Source organism: Calliopsis andreniformis, unplaced genomic scaffold (assembly GCF_051401765.1).
Source record: "Calliopsis andreniformis isolate RMS-2024a unplaced genomic scaffold, iyCalAndr_principal scaffold0048, whole genome shotgun sequence".
Lineage (NCBI taxonomy): Eukaryota > Metazoa > Arthropoda > Insecta > Hymenoptera > Andrenidae > Calliopsis > Calliopsis andreniformis.
The window spans coordinates 3,034,394-3,054,436 of NW_027480457.1; the positions used below are offsets into that span (position 1 = coordinate 3,034,394).

General features: G+C 44.8%; 2 protein-coding genes across 2 annotated transcripts; both read right to left on the bottom strand.

Annotated features, from left to right (window-relative positions):
- Window positions 1-435: 435 nt before the first annotated feature.
- On the bottom strand, window positions 436-2,724 carry LOC143187487 (uncharacterized). The gene has a single exon (XM_076391699.1). The coding sequence runs from the start codon at window positions 2,722-2,724 to the stop codon at window positions 436-438; it is 2,289 nt and encodes a 762-aa protein (XP_076247814.1).
- An 8,645-nt stretch (window positions 2,725-11,369) lies between these two features.
- LOC143187488 (uncharacterized) lies at window positions 11,370-11,925 on the bottom strand. The gene is made up of 3 exons (XM_076391700.1): window positions 11,756-11,925; window positions 11,689-11,710; window positions 11,370-11,654 (listed from the first exon to the last, which is right to left on the bottom strand). Exons 1-3 carry the CDS (start codon window positions 11,923-11,925, stop codon window positions 11,370-11,372), a joined length of 477 nt encoding a protein of 158 aa, XP_076247815.1.
- Window positions 11,926-20,043: the final 8,118 nt, after the last annotated feature.

A 20,043-nucleotide genomic window follows, 5' to 3' on the forward strand; every position in this document is an offset into this window, starting at 1 on the left:
ACCACAGTCGGTGTAGATCTCAGAACAACGACCCCGCCGAGAAATGAACCGTCTGAGAGCAGCCTAGAAGGTTTTGGTGAACCCATCCGACACGGCTTCCAGGTGCACTGCTTTAGTGGATAAACAGGTGAAAACCGCGATGTATCCCTTGGAGCTCTGCTGACCACGCCCCCGACTGACCCGAAGGTGTATAGGTCCCGCATAATCGATTCCTAATCTGAAAAAGGGACGATAAGGCGTTATTCAAGCCGTAGGGAGATTTCCCATTTTTTGCTGGGCAGTTTGCCCTTTCCATCTTATACAGACTGTACAACGGCTAATATACAACTTCACAGAGGGACGACCTCTGAGAATCAAGCACTCCTGGCGCAGTGTCGCTAGAGTAAGTTGTGTCCCCCCGTGCAGGCATCGTTTATGGGCAGCTTCGACCCACAACTAAGCCAGAGGAGATTCATCAGGGAGTATAGCGGGATGCGTTCTCTCATAAGAAAGATTAGCAGCTTGAATGCGGCCTCCGACTCGCAGCACTCCGCTCGTGTCCAGGAATGGACTAAGTTTGGCCAGCCGACTCTTGGCGGCCAGGGGCTGATTCCTCCGTAGATTGAAAATGTCCTCAAAAAAGGCCACCGCTTGCTCCAGGCGAAGAAGGGTAAGTTTTACTGCATGTACCTCCGAAGCCGTTATCATTGATTCTCCCCTTTCTGATCCAGGCAGCCATCGCCGACACCAAGCAAGGACCCTGAACAGGCGTGTGAGACTGGAGAAGCGCCCAATTAGTGAGCCTGATGAGCTTTCCTGTGGTCGAGTTACGTGGTGGACCTCTAGCTCTTCAGGATCGTGGCAGGACTCTTTCTCTAAAATTGACTCAGGGAGTTGATCCACAGAAGAGAGCCACTCAGGTTCCCGCCACCATAGTTCGAAAGCAGACAGCTCGGCCGGGAGCAAACCCCTGGAGGCGCAGTCTGCTGGATTCTCCGAACTTCGGACATGATGCCATCTGGCCCGTGGAAGCAACCTTTGGATTTCCGCTACTCTGTTCGCGACGTAAGGAGGCCAGCGAGAAGGGTGCCTCTGTATCCAGCTCAGCTCCACCGATGAATCCGACCACAGGTGCAGGTCCACGTCTTGCCACTCGAGCATCCTTGTTGTATGCTCGACTAGCTTGGCCAGCAAAAGGGCTGCACACAGCTCCACTCTCAGCAGAAAAACGCGCTTCAGTGGAGCTACCTTTGATTTGGCGACCATCAGAGAGACCGTCGCCGCTCCCTCGCTGTTGAAGGCGCGAGAGTAAACCGCGGCAGCGTATGCGCGCTCCGATGCGCCGGCGAACCCGTGGATCTCCAAGGATTGTGTGAAGAGGCCAGTGCCAAGCCATTGAGGGACCTGAAGTTTTTCCAGCGCAGGAAGCTGGCGTTGGAACTGCTGCCACTGTAAGGCCTCCTTTTCCGGCAGAGGTGAGTCCCAATCGGCCTTCACCAGCCACAAGGTTTGAATGAGCACCTTGGCAACAATAGTTACAGGAGCCATCCAGCCAAGAGGATCAAATAGCTGAGCTGTCCCACTCAGAACTGAGCGCTTGGTGCATTCCGAGCTCCTGGGCGACATCGTAGTGGTCACCTGAAAACAGTCAGAAGACGGGATCCATTTGATCCTGAGGACACTGTGGAGAGTCGGAGAGTCCCATTCGACCACTCCCCTCCGTTCGTCGACAGCGAGTCCGTCCAGGAGGCCCTTGGAATTAGAGGCCCACTTGCGGAGTGGAAACCCGCCCGCCGTGAGGAGTTCCCGAAGCTTCTGCTGTCTTATCTTAGCCTCAGGCAGGGTGTCAGCTCCGGTGAGAACGTCGTCCACGTAGATGTCCCTCCTGATGATTTGTGCTCCCCGGGGATAGCGCTGCTCCTCCACCTCCGCGAGCCGGCGCAGACATCTGATGGCCAAGTAGGGAGCGCAAGCTAGACCGTAAGTGATGGTGTTGAGCTCATAGTTCACCGCGGTGCTGTCTGGCGTAGGTCTCCAAACGATCCGCTGCCATTTCCGATCCTCAGGTTGAACCAGGATCTGCCGATACATCTTTTCAATGTCAGCAGAGAAGACGAATACGTGTCGTCTCCAGCGCAGAAGGGCATCAGCGAGATTCGGCAGTAGATTCGGACCCTGCAGGAGGAACACGTTGAGCGATCTCCCGTTGGAGGATGGCATGAAGCCATTGAAAACCACCCGCAACTTAGTCGTAGTACTGGCTTCTCGAAATACTCCATGGTGTGGAAGGTAGTATCCTTCGCCTGAGACAGGATGCGACAACGGCGTCATGTGCCCCAGAATCTCATATGCCTCCATGAATTCTGTGTAGGCTTGCTGGAACTCTGCTGAGCGGCGAAACCTGGACTTCAGGGACTCTAGTGTTCTGCAAGCGATGCGACGGGACTCTCCTAACTCAGGGGTGCTACTGAAGGGTAGTCGTACCAGGAACCGGCCATCTGGCTGACGCAGGTGAGTCTCTGCGAAGTGCTCCTCTGCCCGGCGATTGTCTACAGTTTCCGATATCGTAACCTCGATTTCTTCCTGCTCCCAGAACCTGGTTAAGAATTCGAGGAGCTCCTTATCTACACTGCAGTGATGAACCTGAACCCCTGCAGGGTTCCCGGACTCATCGTCGGTCTCTGTAGTTACCCCTCCAGTGAGAATCCAACCGAGAGCGGTCTCTGCTCCAAGCAAGCAGAACATCGATGGAATCCGCTAGATGATATGCAGGATCGGCAAGTGCCAACCCTTGAACGTGAGGCCACACAGCAGGAGCAGGCTGATTGCGATGTCCATACTGGGAAAGTTCAAGAATGATGTATACCGGAACCACAAACCTCACTTCCCCTCCGTAATGAAGAGCAATGAGGAGAGTAGTCTTTCCCCGTGTAAATCTCGCCTTTGCACCTCCGACGCCGAGAAGAGGAATACGAACGTGGCTCCTTTTGACGCGACTTCTCTGAGCCAGTGCTTCAGAGATTAACGAAACCTCACTCCCAGGGTCAATGAGCGAGCGCGAAAGACAGTTTTGTCCCTGTGCGTCGGAAATCCCAACGCGGTGCCCAGAAGAACCGACGGGAGTTGACTCACGCGTGTTGAAATTTGTTGAACGGATGCTCCGGCGCGGCCAGGGTCCTTGGAGGTCGAGGCAGCATCATGAAGCGTGGTATGCTGCTTTCCTTCACACTTTTGACATCTCTTGCTAGATTTGCATTCGCTCACTGAGTGTTTTCCCAGGCAATTGAAGCACAGGCTGAGCGATCGAACGGTCTCCTTTTGATCGGAGGGAGTCTTTTCCTTGTAGAGGCTGCAGAAGAGGACGTAGTGTCTCCCCTGGCAAAGACCGCAGCTCTTGACCCGCGAGCTAGCCTTGGATACCTGATGCACTTTGATCGACTTGCCTGGCAACTTCTTGGACTCTGGGGGCTTGTCGTGTTGCGGTGACTCCAGCGCGTCGCAGGTGCGAATTTAGTTGTTCTAGAGTTGGAGGTTCCGTTGACTGATTTAGCGAATCTTCCACTCACGGCGTGATTAGCGATCCTAGCGTTCAACGGTTAATTCAACGATCCAGTCGGTCGCATTAGTGACGGGCCTACCCAGATTGCTGAGAGCGTCGATAACATCGAACGTACCGTCGAACAGCCGTCTCATCCCGGAGGCCGACTCCTTCTTCAGCTGGTAAGAGTGCGAACCTGTGCCTGCACTAAGAGCCCGAGGTTGCTGAAGCGCTTGTCAAGTTTTTTCCAAGCGACCTCGAAGTTGTCAGAAGTCGTTTTGACGTTCTTGAGAAGGGCTGCCGCGTCGCCCGTCAAACAACTCTTTAAGTAATGGAATCGTTCCACATTGGATAGCGATGGGTCGTTCCGTATAAGGGAAGTAAACAAGTCTCGGAACGATGGCCAGTCCTTGTAGTGACCCTCGAACGTTGAGAGGTTCATTTTTGGCAGCACCGCGCGTGACCTTAGGGAGTTGGCGTCGCTAACCTTCAACTTTGAATTTAAATTCTCCCCATCGGACGGGGACAGGCTTTGAGAGTGGTGATCATGTCCAGGAGAGATCCAGCCTGCTCCATATAAATGAGTTGCGTTTCGCTAAATTCATCTTCCTTAATATAGGCGTTCTCCCTTAACTTAGGTTCTGTTCTCGCAGCGGTTTGTATTAAAGCATCTCCCTGGGTGTAATCTGCCCACAGTTGAGAGATGGAAGTGTGAGCGGTACACAGCATTCCAAGAGAGAGATTGGCCTTTTCTCGCTTCTTTAGATTTGGCACTACGTGGGAGATCCGTTGCGCGAGAAGCCGTTGGTTTTCCACGAGGTCAGCCATTGTTCACACGAGCGGTTCGAAGCAGAAATGATTCGAAGAACTGCACTTTTAAAGTTTTAGAAAGACTGCAGCGCGGGATCCGGCTCGAAGGACCAAATGTTCAGCACGGATAGTTCTAAGAAAATTAGCTTAAAGTTAAAGTATTTATTTCGCCCAACGGGTTCGTTATTGTGAGATTGACTGTACAAAAAACTTAAACATGTAATCAGAACAAAGCTTTGTACAAAGGATGTCAATTAAACAATTAAAACGAATTAAACTGCGTTGGCAAAATGTTTCTCAAGTAATTGAGACACGGATTCCGCAATGGTGATTCAGAATTTTATACCGCGACCGGTCACAAGACGCACGACGTCGCGAGAAGATGTATTCGATACGGCCTGTGCTGCCAGACTGAGGACGCAAATCTTGAGAATTACCCCCTCCACTACGCATACTAACGCACGGGCCGCGTATCCGTGAGCTCGGCACTTCGGACAGCTTCGGGCAGCTTCGGGAGGTCAAAAGAGAAGGTGGATCGTGATGCGCACTATCTCATTCTTTGAAATGTTTAAATCCTAATCGCTAGCAAGCGGCAAGCGGCACGCACCTTGCGCGAGCTTTCCGATTGCCCGTATATTTTCAGTTTCCAACTTAGAAAAGTATTCTAATGAAAAAAAATTTCGAAAATTTTTTTCTGCAGAAAAACTCCTTTTAAGACTCCCTGATTACGTTTGAGCTATTAAAAAAAGAGCTTTTTTTTAAAAAATCCGCATATGTTCATTAACCCGATTGCATTCAAACAGCTGAATGAATTTCAATCAAACTTTATATCTAAATTTTATATTCACATCTCAAGATATATTAGGTTTAGAGCAAAATCGATGCATGGATTATGATACTTACCTCTTATAATTATATTTATATTACACATATATTTTTTACTGTTAGGTGGGAAGATATAGATTTTCATTTGTAAAGTTAACGTAACGCAATTTAGTCTGGAAAACACTGCTCTTATCGAATTAACCCTTTCTGATTCAGAATTAATTGCACTTCAAAATTCAAGATTATCACAAAATAAATACTCTGATACTGAAAATTCGTCAAATGTATTAGACTAAGAGTCCACTCTTGACCAGTAACGTGCACGTTGTCACAACCTTCACTATAAAATATTTATATTGGTAATTATTTAAAATAAGAGCCTCCTCACCGATTTCTTTGAATCTCTTTTATATCATGTATCTTCAGACGTGGAGTAATTAATCTAAATGAAATAATTGTCGTTCTCTTTTCGTTTTCGAGATAAAAATTTTTATAAGTATGAAAATGATGGTCGCGGGTACCTCGATATTGGTCGTACGGTATTGCCACATTAGACTGTGTGTGAATGCGCGTCTTATGCGCAGTCATTGGTTCTGGTAGGATGTCATATTTTTGTATATCTTTTGGGTCATTATTTAAAAAACTGAATCGAAAGAATGATCGGAGTAGATCTGGGTTAGACTCGAAATTGTGGCTACTGACGAGGCGGCCACGATCACCACTTAGAACCACTTGAATTAGTTATGATTTCTTGAGCGGGGTGTGGAGGTGCAGCCCCCACGCATACCGGGGGCCCGGGGGCAGAGCCCCCGGTGGGGGGTGGGGTGGGGGGCAAAGCCCCCCCACTGTCACAGAGGCAGAGTTCAACTTGGAAAATACTATCTACGCTAGGTGGTTTACCATGGAAAAGGGGGATGTTATATTACTTTTCGCGCGAAGCGCGCCACGGAAGAAAGAGTAACGAGGTACGCACTTTCGTTAGGAAACCGAAGGCATCGATTTCAAAGGTAAAATTTGTCACACCTCTCCTCATGGCGCGCTTCGCGCGCAAAGTAATATAACATCCCCCTTTTCCATGTCAAACCACCTAGCGTAGAAAGTATTTTCCAAGTTGAACTTTGCCTGTATGTCAGTGGGGGGGCTTCGCCCCCCCCAACCCCCCACCGGGGGCTCTGCCCCGGGCCCCCGGTGTGCGTGGGGGTTGCACCCCCACACCCCGCTTAGGGGATCACGACATAAAAGGATGTACTATTTAAATTAAAATAAATGTTAGATGTTGTGCGTTTCTACGTTAAGATATATGGTGGCCCTGAAAAGGGCCGTTTTGTGTAACATATTAATTGATTTCTTGGCTACTGCTTTCCTTGCTGGGTTCTCCAATTTCCTCTATCGTCGGTGGATGTAATTCAGCAATTAATTTAAAGAAATTTGAGATTCTATTCGGCAATGTATCCTTCCATATGATAATCACGCGCTCCGTATCGCGGAATGCTGCTACGAACGTCTCGCCACAAACGTTCTATGTTTTGTGTATGCGCACCTAAAGATATTTTTTAAATATATTGTATTTATTATTAATAATTAAAATACTAATTAATCCATTTTATGGGCCTGCATGAAAAACATACCTGTCTCCGGATTCACGAAATTTAGGCTGTGGTTCACCGTTAAATGTTGGAAGTTGTTGTTTTCCAAACATTTATATGATGTCCAACAATCGGATATAATGGTCGTTCCAGGTAAAATCCATTTCTTTATTACATCTAGTAATGTTTCTTGACTTCTGTTAGGTACAGGAACCAAAAAACATTTTTTGGAGTCTCTTTCGATTCCTCCAAAAATCCAATTGCCTTCAATAATGCGACCCCTATTATATTTTCTATGGCCAATTTTTGCCTCATCAATCTCAACAATTACTCCTGGCCCTCCTAATTTTTGCGAATTTTTTTCCACAAAATATATGCACACCTATAATTGCAATACATCTCAAATTTTTAAATATATAATGTTTTTAATTGCATATTTATGAAATACTTACCTCTCGACAAAAGTTTAACCAGTGTACAATAGTTTTATCGCATAAATTTAGTTCGTTTTTAAAAAATTGTTGACGGGGTGGCTTCATCAATAAAAAGTATGCAATAAAACGACATGCAGTTTCTATTTTTAAATTGGAATTGCCGAACCACGTATCTTTTCGGACACTCAAATAAAAATTACACTGTATTTTCATACGTTTCTTGTGGGCATTCGTTATGTATCCGGTTTTTCTGCATGAAAATATTAACTTCTCATAGTTTAGAAGTAATTCATTTCCGCATTTCTTGCATACGACTCTTGTACGCAATACCCCATGAGATGCCAAGAAATCAATTAATATGTTACGATCTTGAAGAATGGCTTCAAAATCACGCAACGATAGTGTAGTAGCTATGGTAGCCATTGTTGCTAATAATGTAAAAATAATGTGGGAAATTCAAGATTTCTATACACGCATGCGCGTCTCGTGAACCCATGTTAGAGGCGCATGCGCACAACTTCCGTTCCGCCAACACCGTATGGCTAGTACAAAGGTACTCGTAACCACCATTTTCATATATATAAAAATTTTTATCTCGAAAACGAAAAGAGAGCGACAATTATTTCATTTATATTTATTAATCTACGTATCAAAATACACCATACAAAAAAGTTTCAAAGAAATCGGTGAGGAGTAAGTAATTGTCAATAATAATTACCCTTACTTTGTTTGAACTTCAATTTTAACGATAAAACGAGTCATACGACAACTGACGGTGTTTTGCTGCTAGGACAACGGAATCTCCAACCGAAGGCGACCTTCGGTCGGTCACGTATACCAACAGATCACGAGTCTCGCGGACGAGCCAAATGCCCGTTATATAACCGCTGTTTAAACAGTTGCCATCCATACTCCTTACCTTTCCGTCCCTCGCCTAGCTGTGCTGCGGAGCCTGCCTTCGGTTGCCCCACTCCTCTCACTAGGGAGTAGGTAGGGAACCTAACGGGTGTTCTTTTGTGCTACGCGACCCTACGGGCGGCTTTAGCTTGCATAAGTATACGGTTCTTTCGGAACACACGCTGGCATGCCCCACGCGGTACGCATCGGCGTCAGTGAGAGGAGTGGGGCAACCGAAGGCAGGTTCCGCAGCACAGCTTGGCGAGGGACGGAAAGGTCCCGTAATCCATTGTCGCGTAATCCATTGCTTTCGCGATCTCCGCGATTCGGGACAAAGCATCCGCGACTACATTTTCTTTGCCGGACACGGCCCGGATATCAGTCGTGCATTGGCCGATGCGGTCAAGCCAACGGAATTGTCGCGGCGTGTACTTTTCCGGCTTTTGCGCGAACGAGAAAGTCAGGAGCTTATGATCCGTAAAGATCATAAATACATGTCCTTCGATCATATGCCGGAAATACCTCACGGCTTGTTACGAGTAAAACGTCTCGTGGCCGGGTTCCGTAGAGACCGAGTTGGAGAGGCGTAAGGAATAATTGACACGAACTACGTGACTTAGACTGTCTACAAGATTATGAGCTGTATTTCAGTTGAGTCTTGGGTTTTATTTTGGTTCTACAGTCATGCGGAGGGTTTTAGGGTAGGGCGTACAGTCATCATAGGAAAATGTTATGAAGTATCTTATCGGTGGTCTAAGGGTAGCGAAGGCTACTTCAGTAGGTACATAATGCCTCATCGGTGATCTCATGCGACAGAAGTTGTTTTAGGTCGTTACAGGCTTTGTATATAGCCAAGAGTTCCTGGTCAAATGGACTGTATTTTTGCTCGGTTTGCGTCAGTTTTTTCGTAAAAAACGCTAACGGCTGCCACCCGTTGCGCGATCGCTGCTGTAACGCGGCATAAAGTCTGATGCGTCGGTGAAGATAGCAAGGGGTAGCGTGGTGTCCGGATGTGCCAAAAGAGCTGCACGTGCTAGGCTCTCTTTGCAGCGATCATACGCTTCTAACCTCACCGGCGTCCACTCAACAGGGGTTCGGCCCTTCACGTTCCCTTGCAGAGCCGCGTTCAAATGAGCCTGGATTTGGGCGGCTGCTGGCACAAATCTACGGTAAAAATGGCGCAGTTCCTTCACTGTCTTTGGACAAAAGACAAAGTGCGAAGTCCTTGATTTGCGAAATGGGGTATTTGTTTGGAATCGTCCTCGCTTTTCACTCGCGGTAGTCGCCACATGGCCGCCACGCGTTGCCTTTTTTCGGTGCCAGGTGTAAGGCCGATAACCAGCAGCTCTCGGAGCGACGAGCTGTTTCGTTCTTCACCATGGCTTCAAACTCGGGCTTCGCGATTCTGAGCTTGTCGGGGGCGAGACGTCTCGGCTTGCAGGAAACTGGTAGGCCTGGCGTGATCCGGATGTAATGGCACGTCGAATGTTTCGTCGTGCGATATCCTCCTGATGGCCGCGTAACATCTGGAAACGTCATCTGTTCCGTGATTTGGAACGTGAGCGGCGGAAATTGTTCACTCCCATGCGGAGGGCTGCGATTTCGCGTTGGACTACGCGACGACGACCTGCAGACGCGGTGTCACTTCCACTACGGTGTCGGCGAGGGCGACCAGATCGGAGGATGACCTGAGCAGTTATCGGGAGTCGTCCCAACCACAAGGTCTTTAAAAATCATCCGGCACTGTATCACCCGCGAGCTGCTGCAGCCGTCGCAAGAAAATCGACGGTTTCCAGTTGCCGATCTCCTCGTGCTCCAGGAGGTGCCGAATGTTTTGTTCCTTGCTGTCTGAGAGCCGTCGGATTAGCTCCGCCTTTAGCGTTTCGTACATGTCAGACATCGGGGGATTGTTAATAATATCCATTACTACATCGGCGAACTTGTTCTCCAGGTTCGCGCTGACGTAGTGGTACTTGGTTGAGTCTCGGGTGATTCTCAATAAGACGAACTGGAATTCCAGTTGCCGGAACCATGTCGCCGGGTTCTTCTCCCAGAACGGTGGGGCGCGGATGGCCACCGACGCTACTACCGATGGACTCGTCATTCCCCGATCCGCGGATTCCATCACGAGTTCGGCACTACACTTTTTCACCAATCACGTTGAAACGTTTGCGAAAACTGCACTCGCTCCCTCGGTGATCAAACTTTGCGCGATGGATCACGTCGGATTCACTAATTATATAGGAAAGGAGATGAAATTAATTCCACACTTAAAGTCGTTGCGAACTCGGTTTTATCGAGAGCGTCGTCGCTTGTTGTCGCTACAAAACCGACTGTCTCGAACGTTTTGGTTCTCATTTCAGCCTCTGCCGCGTAGCCCTTCCTCTCAACAATTCAAGGGCTACGCGTCAGTTAGGCGGCGACTTATCGCGCTGGGGCAGAAGGGCGCCACGAAATATATACAACTGCCCGCGTATGAGAGGCAATTGATGCGTCGCCGAATTCTTCAGAATATGACGCTGTGCACGTGCACGGATCTCCACAATATTTTACAAATTGCTGTAAAACGGCACCAATTGCATCAGATGCATCTATAGCTATGCGAAGGAGTGCACCTGAAATTAGATGTGCAAGTACTGTTGCGTTTGCTAGTGCCTCTTTTACTCTAACAAAAGCTTCTTCCGCTGCCTCAGTCCAAGGTATGAATGAATTGCCCTTTTCTGAACCTTTCAAAAGGTCATTCAACGGTTTTAGCAAGTCTGCTGCACTAGGTATGAAACGACGGTAGAAATTAATCATGCCTAGGAAACGTCGCAATAACTTAATTGACGTTGGTTTTGCTAACTCTTTTAATTGCGTCAATACGCTACGCCGAAGGTTCAATACCATCCCGACTAACGGTATACCCCAGGAAATTAATTCCGTTAATCCCGAAAATACATTTTGTCGGATTTATTACTATGCCATACTGATTCAAACGATCACAAAGTATTCTAAGATGTTTCTTATGTTCGGTTTCGTTATCCGAAGCTATAAGAAAATCATCACAGACAAAATCCAGCCCACAAATTACCTGGTCTACGAAACGCTGGCATGTTTGCGCAGCATTCCGTAGCCCAAACAGCATAAAAACAAATTCAAATAACCCAAATGGGGTAATTATAGCTGTCTTTTCGCAATCACGTGGTGCAACTGGTATCTGATTAAATGCACGTATCAAATCTATTTTAGCAAAAATACGCTTGCCATTGAGTTGTTGGGCAAAGATTCAATATGGGGGGGGGGGGGGGGGGGGGGGGGTTACCTGTCGGGTATGGTGCGAGCGTTCAATGCTCTGTAATCGCCACAAGGTCGCATAGACTTCCCATCCTGTTTTGTTACCATGTGCAGCGGTGTGGCCCATGGACTTTTCGATGGTCGAATAATGCCCTGGCGTAACATCAGGTCAAATTCGGCCTTCGCTGCCTGATACCTGTCCGGAGCTAGACGTCGAGGATTATGATGCACCGGTGGTCCTGGTATGGTCTCGATATAATGCAGGTGGCCTGGTAAGATCGGGGTATTCGGCAAGTAACCGATGATACACTGAGTCGTAGACTATCGTTTTTACCGACATCACCTCACAATTTGCGCGTTTCCCACTCACAAATAAGTTTGCAGTCGCGTCGATTAAGCGTTTATTTCACGGATCCACTAATAAAGTATAGTACGATAAAAGATTCATGTCCATAATGGGTCCATCCACATCAGCAACAATAAAACGCCAAGTAAAATCGCGGCGCAAGGATAAATTCAAGTTCATGGCAATTGTGCCATATGTCGCGATATGCGTGCCATTTTGCTGCAAATAGTTCATAGTCACTCTTACATAGGTGACCGCGACCGCGGAAACACACACGAATCCGCACCAGTATCCACCAAAAATTTAGTTTTTGTATATTGGTCCATTACAAAAATGCGGCAGGTTTTGGGACTGTCGTAATTAGCCGCGTTCACGTTCGACGGTCCTACTTGTTTTCCGCAACGTTTTTTGCAGACCACTTGCACGGAGGAACACATCGCGCTGTTTTATCAGCGAACTTAAAATGGTACCAACATAAGTCATGCTTAACACCAGTACCTTGCACACGACTTCTACTCGACGAGCGATTCCGACTCTGCTTCCGTCCGGGGGACTGCCAGCGTTGTCAGCGTGTACTAGTCACTATGGCGTTTAATAGTAAACGCATTTGTTTGAGTTCTTCCCTAAGAAGGTTGATTTCCGATGCAGGGGAAGTAGAAGTGATTCTTCCTTTTTCTAAAGGAATTTCATGCACTCTATCCGCATTTTGGCCAATTTCGCACCTTCCTTGTCCGAACTTGCTGCCAGGACTAACTGGGTTTTGACAGGCAACCAATTTTTCCAAATGTAGCAAGTGTACCACTGAAGCGTAAGAACGTTCCTTGAGGACACTTCGTAGCGTTCTGCCTCTTTCGTTCTCGGTGCCCAAAATATCAGATCCTAGGATTTTCATGGGGGAGTGTGACGCGCTGTTTTAAGGAAAACAGATGGCCCCTGCACTTTTATGGTATGGATTGTTTGAGGGCCTGCAAGTCGAACCGACGTTGTCAACTCGCTCAAAAGTTCCTTATTCAAACACCATCTAATGCGTCACCACAATAGTTCACTAACTAAAGTACATATAATAGTTTTCACTCTTAAACACACCACAATCCGTACGAACCAGGATATCCTCTTTCCTACCGATCACGTCGGGCTCACCAATTTAGGATTTGCCACAGGTGTACGTAATGATATACACTTGTGTGTGTAACATGAATAAAATTGTGCGGGTAGAAATAAGTACATATTCAGTGCTTTTAACAAAAATCCTCATTGATTTATTTTACGTGTGAGAACGTTTACAATAAGTATACGCGAAGCGGACGGTTCTCTGACTCCATAACGACTCCCCGTCGCCAATTTTCGAGGGCTATTTTATTTCCTTTTAGGCAGGGACAGGCATAGTCCTGGCGACTGCCTTCACATTCGGGAAAAACCGATATAGGTATATAATTGAAAAATACTTCGATGACTTAGTGCACATCTGGTTACCAAAAGTGGCCAGCACAAACTCTCCCCCAAATCTTGGGGGAAACCCCGCTTTACCTGCCACACAGCTGCGTGAAGTACTGTAGGGCGTAGTAACAGCAAAGCCGCTACAGAATTTATTAAAATTCAACGCTTATAAATGCTATCCTGTACAAGCGTAGACAACGAACAAAATGTGAACTGTTCGCATAGGCAATCAGGACTTGACTGAGGTCTCTAGAACCTCTTGACAAAGGGTTCTCGTAAAACAACATGTGTTGAGTTTTTCCCGAACGTTACAAGGAAAAAGAAAAAGTTTCCCTTGCAATGCGTAGAACAATAACGACATGTTGCTATGCAGGACTTTGCTTGCTAACCAACATCTGATTAGCATCACTAGCATTCGCTAGTATTGTGGGTATTTGAATGAGTAGAGATCTTGTTAAACCCACGTACCAATTTATTCGTTCGAGTGTGAACACTTACAAACTTTCTCGCGAAGCGAACGGTTGACAGGCAAGTCAGTTAATGGCCCAGTCGCCACTTTTCGTAGGCTATTTAGTCGCCCTTAGTCTATGCAGTCAAAACTGCCTCCACGCGCAGGAAACACACTTTTCAGATAGCCAGCGGAAAAACACCTCGATGACTCCGTCCAAGACTGGCTACTAGATGTGGGGTACGAATTATTGGGGAAACCCGCTTTACTTGACTAATAGCTACGCAAAATACTGCAGGGAGTACCAACGGCAAAGCCGCTACAGTATTGTAAGGCGTAGTACAGAACGAACAAAATGTGAACTACTCGCTTAGGCGATCAGGACTCGACTGAGGTCTCTAGAATCTCTTGATAAAGGGTCCTCGTAAAACAACATGTGTTGAGTTTTTCCCGAACGTTGCAAGGAAAAAGAGAAAGTTTCTCTTGCAATGCTTAGGAGAACAATTACATGTTGCTACGCAGGACTTTGCTTGCTAACTAACATCTGGTTAGCATCACTAGCATTCGCTAGTGTAACGACCACCGACTACACAAAATCAGCAATAACGTTAGGGAATAATGTCGTACCCTTTGCAGATCCAGAAACTATTACAATTCCTGCAAGAACAAGAAGTCAAATCTATGTACGTGTAGCTAACGTACAAGCAACCACAGGATACATTCCTAGGACGAATATACACCCTAACATTTCCATGGGAAACGCAGAAGTAACTAATCATAAGGGGACCGCCTATCTCTTTGCTATCAACTCTTCAACTGATGATATCAAAATTCCAGTGCCCACGGTTGAAATACAGCCTTTCGAAGAGGCACCTTCAGCTGAAAACACCCCAAGAAGATATAAAGACCCATGTCGAGCTTACAAGGTACTCCAACACATGCGCCTGAATCATCTTAACTGTGAAGAAAGAGCCAGTGTAGAGACCTTGGTAAAGCAACATGCAGACAGATTTCTACTTCCAGAAGAAGATCTACAAGCCACGAACAAGGTGTACCACAGGATAATAACCGAAAACGAAGTTCCTATACACGTTAAGCAATATCGCTATCCTCAGGTACACAAGGAGAAAATAACAAAACAAGTAACCGAACTTCTTGATAAAGGAATTATTAGACCCTCTTCCTCCCCATATAACTCCCCCGTCTGGATCGTCCCGAAAAAGGAAGATTCCCAAGGGAAAAAGAAGTGGAGGATAGTTATCGACTTCAGGAAACTCAACGAAATAACTATGGGAGATGGTTATCCACTTCCAAACATCGCAGATATATTGGACCAATTAGGAAGCGCCAAATACTTTTCTGTATTTGACTTGGCTTCTGGATTCCACCAAATCCCCATGCACCCTGAAGACCGGCACAAAACCGCCTTCTCCACCACGTACGGGCATTACGAATATGTACGGATGCCCTTTGGTCTCAAAAATTCTCCTGCAACCTTCCAAAGGCTAATGAATGAAAATCTAATAGGCCTACAAGGGATAGAACTACTAGTATACGTTGACGACATAGTCCTCTACGCCAGTTCACTTAATGAACATGCAATTAACCCTTTGCGGACGAGCGCCGCATATATGCGTTTTACACAAATCATCAAATTGGCCGAAGAACTCATATATGCGTTTGGCGAAAACAGTTGATAGAGCCTTTTTATTTTTTTTATTTATCCTGTGGAAAATCTGTGTATATACATATAATATGTCCAGAATTTGAGTTGGAGTGCTATGAACGAAAACCGCGGTTAAGCAGAAATATGCGCTGGCAATTTTAAATGACTATCGCGGCAGGAGCTCGGCACCACGGTACGGTTCACTTCGAACCGTCTCGTCCGCAAAGGGTTAAATTTAAAAAATTAATGAACCGCTTAGAAGAGGCCAACCTCTCACAACAACCAGAAAAATGCGAGTTCTTGAAGAAAGAAGTCGCATACCTAGGGCATATCATCAGCGAAAACGGTGTTAAACCTGATTCAAAAAAACTGGAAGCCGTAAAAAGCTTCCCAATTCTCAAAACACAGAAAAATGTGAAACAATTTTTGGGACTCTGCGGATATTATCGGCGATTCATTAAAGATTTTTCTAAAGTTGCAAGACCTTTAACAAATTTAACAAAAAAGGACTACACTTTCGAATGGACAGGAAACCAGCAGAAAGCGTTCGAATTCCTACGGGATGCACTTTGTAAAGAACCCATCTTACAATACCCCGATTTCAACAGAATATTGAACATTACAACTGATGCATCCGGCTTTGCTGTAGGTGCTGTTCTCAGCCAAGGAGAAATCGGTAAGGACCTTCCCATAGCATATGCATCCAAAGTCCTGAACGATGCCGAAACAAGATACTCCCCAACAGAGCGAGAATTAGTTGCAGTAGTATATGCCGTACATCATTTTAGGCCGTATGTACATGGCAAGAAATTTCTCCTTATCACAGACCACAAGTCACTAAAATGGTTACAAAACCTGGCTAACCCAACGTCACGACTAATGCGTTGGAAATTGAAACTAGCCGAGTATGACTTCAAAATCAAGTATAAACCCGGCAAATATTATATAATACAAACGCCGACGCCTTATCCAGAAATCCGACCTCACTTCCTGTATATGCAAAACGAGCAATTACTCACTCAACCTCAGATTCAGATAAATGCAAGAGGAAAAAAGAATTTCACCAGTATAGAACTCGTCAGAGATCAACATCTCGTTCTAGCTCTGACCCTGAAAATTACAAGAGGAAAAAAAAATTTCACCAGTACAGAACTCGTCAGAGATCAACATCTCGTTTTAGCTCTAACCCTGAAGACTACAAGAGGAAAAAGGGATATCACCAATTCCCAACACACCAAAGAAGCACTACAATATCAGCATCTGGAAATCCAGCCCCAAAGAAACAAGCAAGAATGGATTCAAGTGATACAGATATTGAGACAGAAGCAAAAGTCAAAGGAAAAAAGAAACAAGAAAGGAAAAAGGAGCACAGAACTTCCTCCTCCAACTAACCTGAACCAAAGAAACGCACTATTCAAGTAGAAATGCATGAACCTCCAAAATCACCTCCTGCCCAAACTCCTGCTAAACCAACTCCCCTTAAACAAAAACCAGAACCTACAGACTGGAATGAAATTATGGAGGTTGACGAGGAAACAATAGTTCCTAAACATCAATTTAGAGACCCGCCAAAAATAGATTCTTGCTCAAAAACTAATAGCAGTACAAGTTCCAGCGAAGCAACACTTACCGCACCTAAAATGAAACGAATGTCAGACTCTAGTGGTACATTGAAAGCCCCCATAACCGCTATAAAAATCAACAAGAAGGAACAAAGAATACTTACCCCTCAGATTTATGGACCAGTGCAGGAAAAGAAGCCAACAAGGGAAGTTCACAAGAAACTAAAAATTGTTAGTAGTGTGCCTATAGGAGTTAATATTCAGGAATCCAAGGATCACCTATGGATGAGGAAGGAAACAATAATAATATTCATTAATGAGGATGATAAACCATTAGGAACATTAGGAAAAGAATTAATAAAACAGAAAAAAATCAAACCATGCAAACCACTGCAAGCAGGATAAATAGTAGAATTAAAAAAAGGAAGGAACACTGTCTTTGGTATAGTTACTACCAGCAATCCTTCAGAAGAAATCCTCCATAAAGTGTTGAAGTCACTAAGAATTAAGCTGCAACAAGAAAATATAATGCAAGCATGCATATCAGGAGAGAAAGAGAAAATTCCATGGAATAAATTACTAAATTTAATCCGGTTAAATTTTTTGCAAACAAATATAAAGTTTATTCTCTGTAAGGGCACCATCCAGATTCCACCACAGTAAGATCGCCTACAAATCATGAAAGAAAATCATGAAACACCAATAAGAGGTCATAAAGGCATTAGGAAGACTTACCATCGTATCAGAAGTCGATACTACTGGAAAAATATGAAATACGATGTCACAAATTTCATCAAAACTTGCCTAGAATGTCAAAAAAACAAATTAGTTAGAGTAAAAAACAGGGAACCAATGATAATAACAGATACACCTATGGATGCATTTGACAAAATTTCCATGGATAGCTTAGGATTGCTCCCCTACACTGAAGGGAATCATAGTCACATTCTAACAATCCAAGATAACCTCACAAAATACTCCCTTGCAGTCCCATTAGTAGCGACCACATTTGAAGATGTTGCCAAAGCGTTTACTGAACACTTCATATGCAGATTCGGTAGTCCAAAGGCAATATTAACGGATCAAGGCACTAATTTTACAGGATGCCTTATGAGAAAATTCGCACAAACGTTTCACATCAAACAATATCGAACTTCCGCTTTCCACCCTCAATCAAATGGATCCATTGAAAGAAGCCATCATGTTCTCATCGAGTATTTGAAACATTACGTATCCAAGGAGAAACAATGGGATCTATGGTTACCTCAAGCAATGTTCTCCTATAACACAAGCACACACGAAGGAACAAGATTCACGCCGCACGAACTTGTTTTCTGTAGAAAAGCGCGCTTACCCTCAAACATTTCTTCAAATGACAGTCTAGGCACTTATACAGACTATGTAGACAATTTAATCTCCAAAGTACATTCACTCCGAGAACTAGCACGACCTAATAATCTTAAACAATCAAAGCACAGACAAAAGTATTATTACGATAAGAAAATTCACCCTAAAAATTATAAGGTTAGAGATTATGTAATGCTCCTTAATCCACGACGCGACAAACTAAATAGCGAATACAGAGGGCCTTACCGGATTATTGAAATCCTAGAGAATAATAATGTAAAAATCTCTATAGAACCAAGAAAACTTAACGTTGTTCATATGGACAGAATTAAAAAAGCCCATCTATCATAAAATACATACATTAAGACAAAGCCAGCAGCCATTATTGACGCCAAAGTGCAACAGGTCAGAAAAACAAAAGAACGGCAAGACCGTAAGTAAAATATACAAAGAATAGGAAATTTTTTTAAAAAAGAAAATATAAAATACATTATTTTCTAGAAGATGGAACGATATACGTGCCTAAAGAAAACTGCCCCAGTGGAAGTATGCTCTATCAAAGAATTCTCAGAAATGGCTTGCGACAGTTGTACAAGTCAAGAAATGGGAGAAATTGCGGACTGTCCTGACGCATATCTAATGGTGGCAACCTCGGCAAGAAGGAACATAGCCATATGCCACTTTTGCCGCCGTATTCTGTTTGGACATTACCCGGCGGCGAAGTGCGCGGAATGCAGGCGGACGTTCCAACATTTCACAAAAGAAGACTTATTCATACTAGGGCAAGACAGGCCCGTCCCGATCAGAAAATAATTTAGGGAAATATTTTGACTATTTGTTTTAATATATATATAATAATAATAATATAAAAAAAACACAAACAAAACAAAAAGAAGTAAAATTATTCATTTTTCCCTATCATAATCTTCCTGCGAATTCGAAGTAGCGCGACCGAAGAGCGCTCTGAAGCAAATGCGCAGAAGGAAAAGTTACCTGCTATAAGAGACTCTGCGCAAAGCTGCAATCGCACCAATAAGGAAACAAGGCAAACAATGGGGACCAATCAGGAACCCCGAAAATTTTCAGCAGCTTCAAAAAAAGGTATAAAAAGAGGCGAAAAATCACAATCGCCACAGAAGTGACCACCATGCCAAAACGAGCAGGCAAGCGGAGGACATACAGAGCCAAACTGGAAAGAATCATAAATGATTTAATCCAGATACCCGCTCCTATTTTTCCTATCCCAGAATCCGTCCTAGGATCGGACTCAGCTGCATCGCAGAGTTTCCAAGAAAAGTTGAAAGATATTAGTTTCAAAGAAATCCATTAATTGGGTGCAACAGAAATGCCTATCGGCCGTTACATGGTGACTTCCAGGCAAAGTCAAAGGTCAACGGAAGGAGCTTTGAATTGAGCTCTTTCATAGTTACTTTACGTAACTCGTCTGAACTCGTAACAACGTCCATTACACTAGTGTAACGTCCCTAAAGCGATGCTACGTTGTCCATGGAAGAGCGGCTTTCCGATGGACGAAAAGTGGGGTTCGTGTAGCGTGCGGTTAAGGAGTTAAAATCCAAAGCTTAGATCTTTCTTGACATTAATTTATTCAGTAAAACCCTATTCTAATTCTAACGTAAATACAATACTAATGCCTATTCTAATTCGTTAAATATTTATAAGAACAAATAAGGTTAATTATTATGTACAGACGAGGTTATGTTGATCGTAATCGTTATGCGATATACTTCGCGAGAGTTAGGTTATGTGTCTATGATTCGTGAATAGAAATTAGGTTATGTGTCTAAGCTTTTACATTCGTGTACAAGAGTAATTATGCTGTTATTAATTAATCCGTATTAATTGCGGTAGAGGATCCTCTGTATTAGACGATA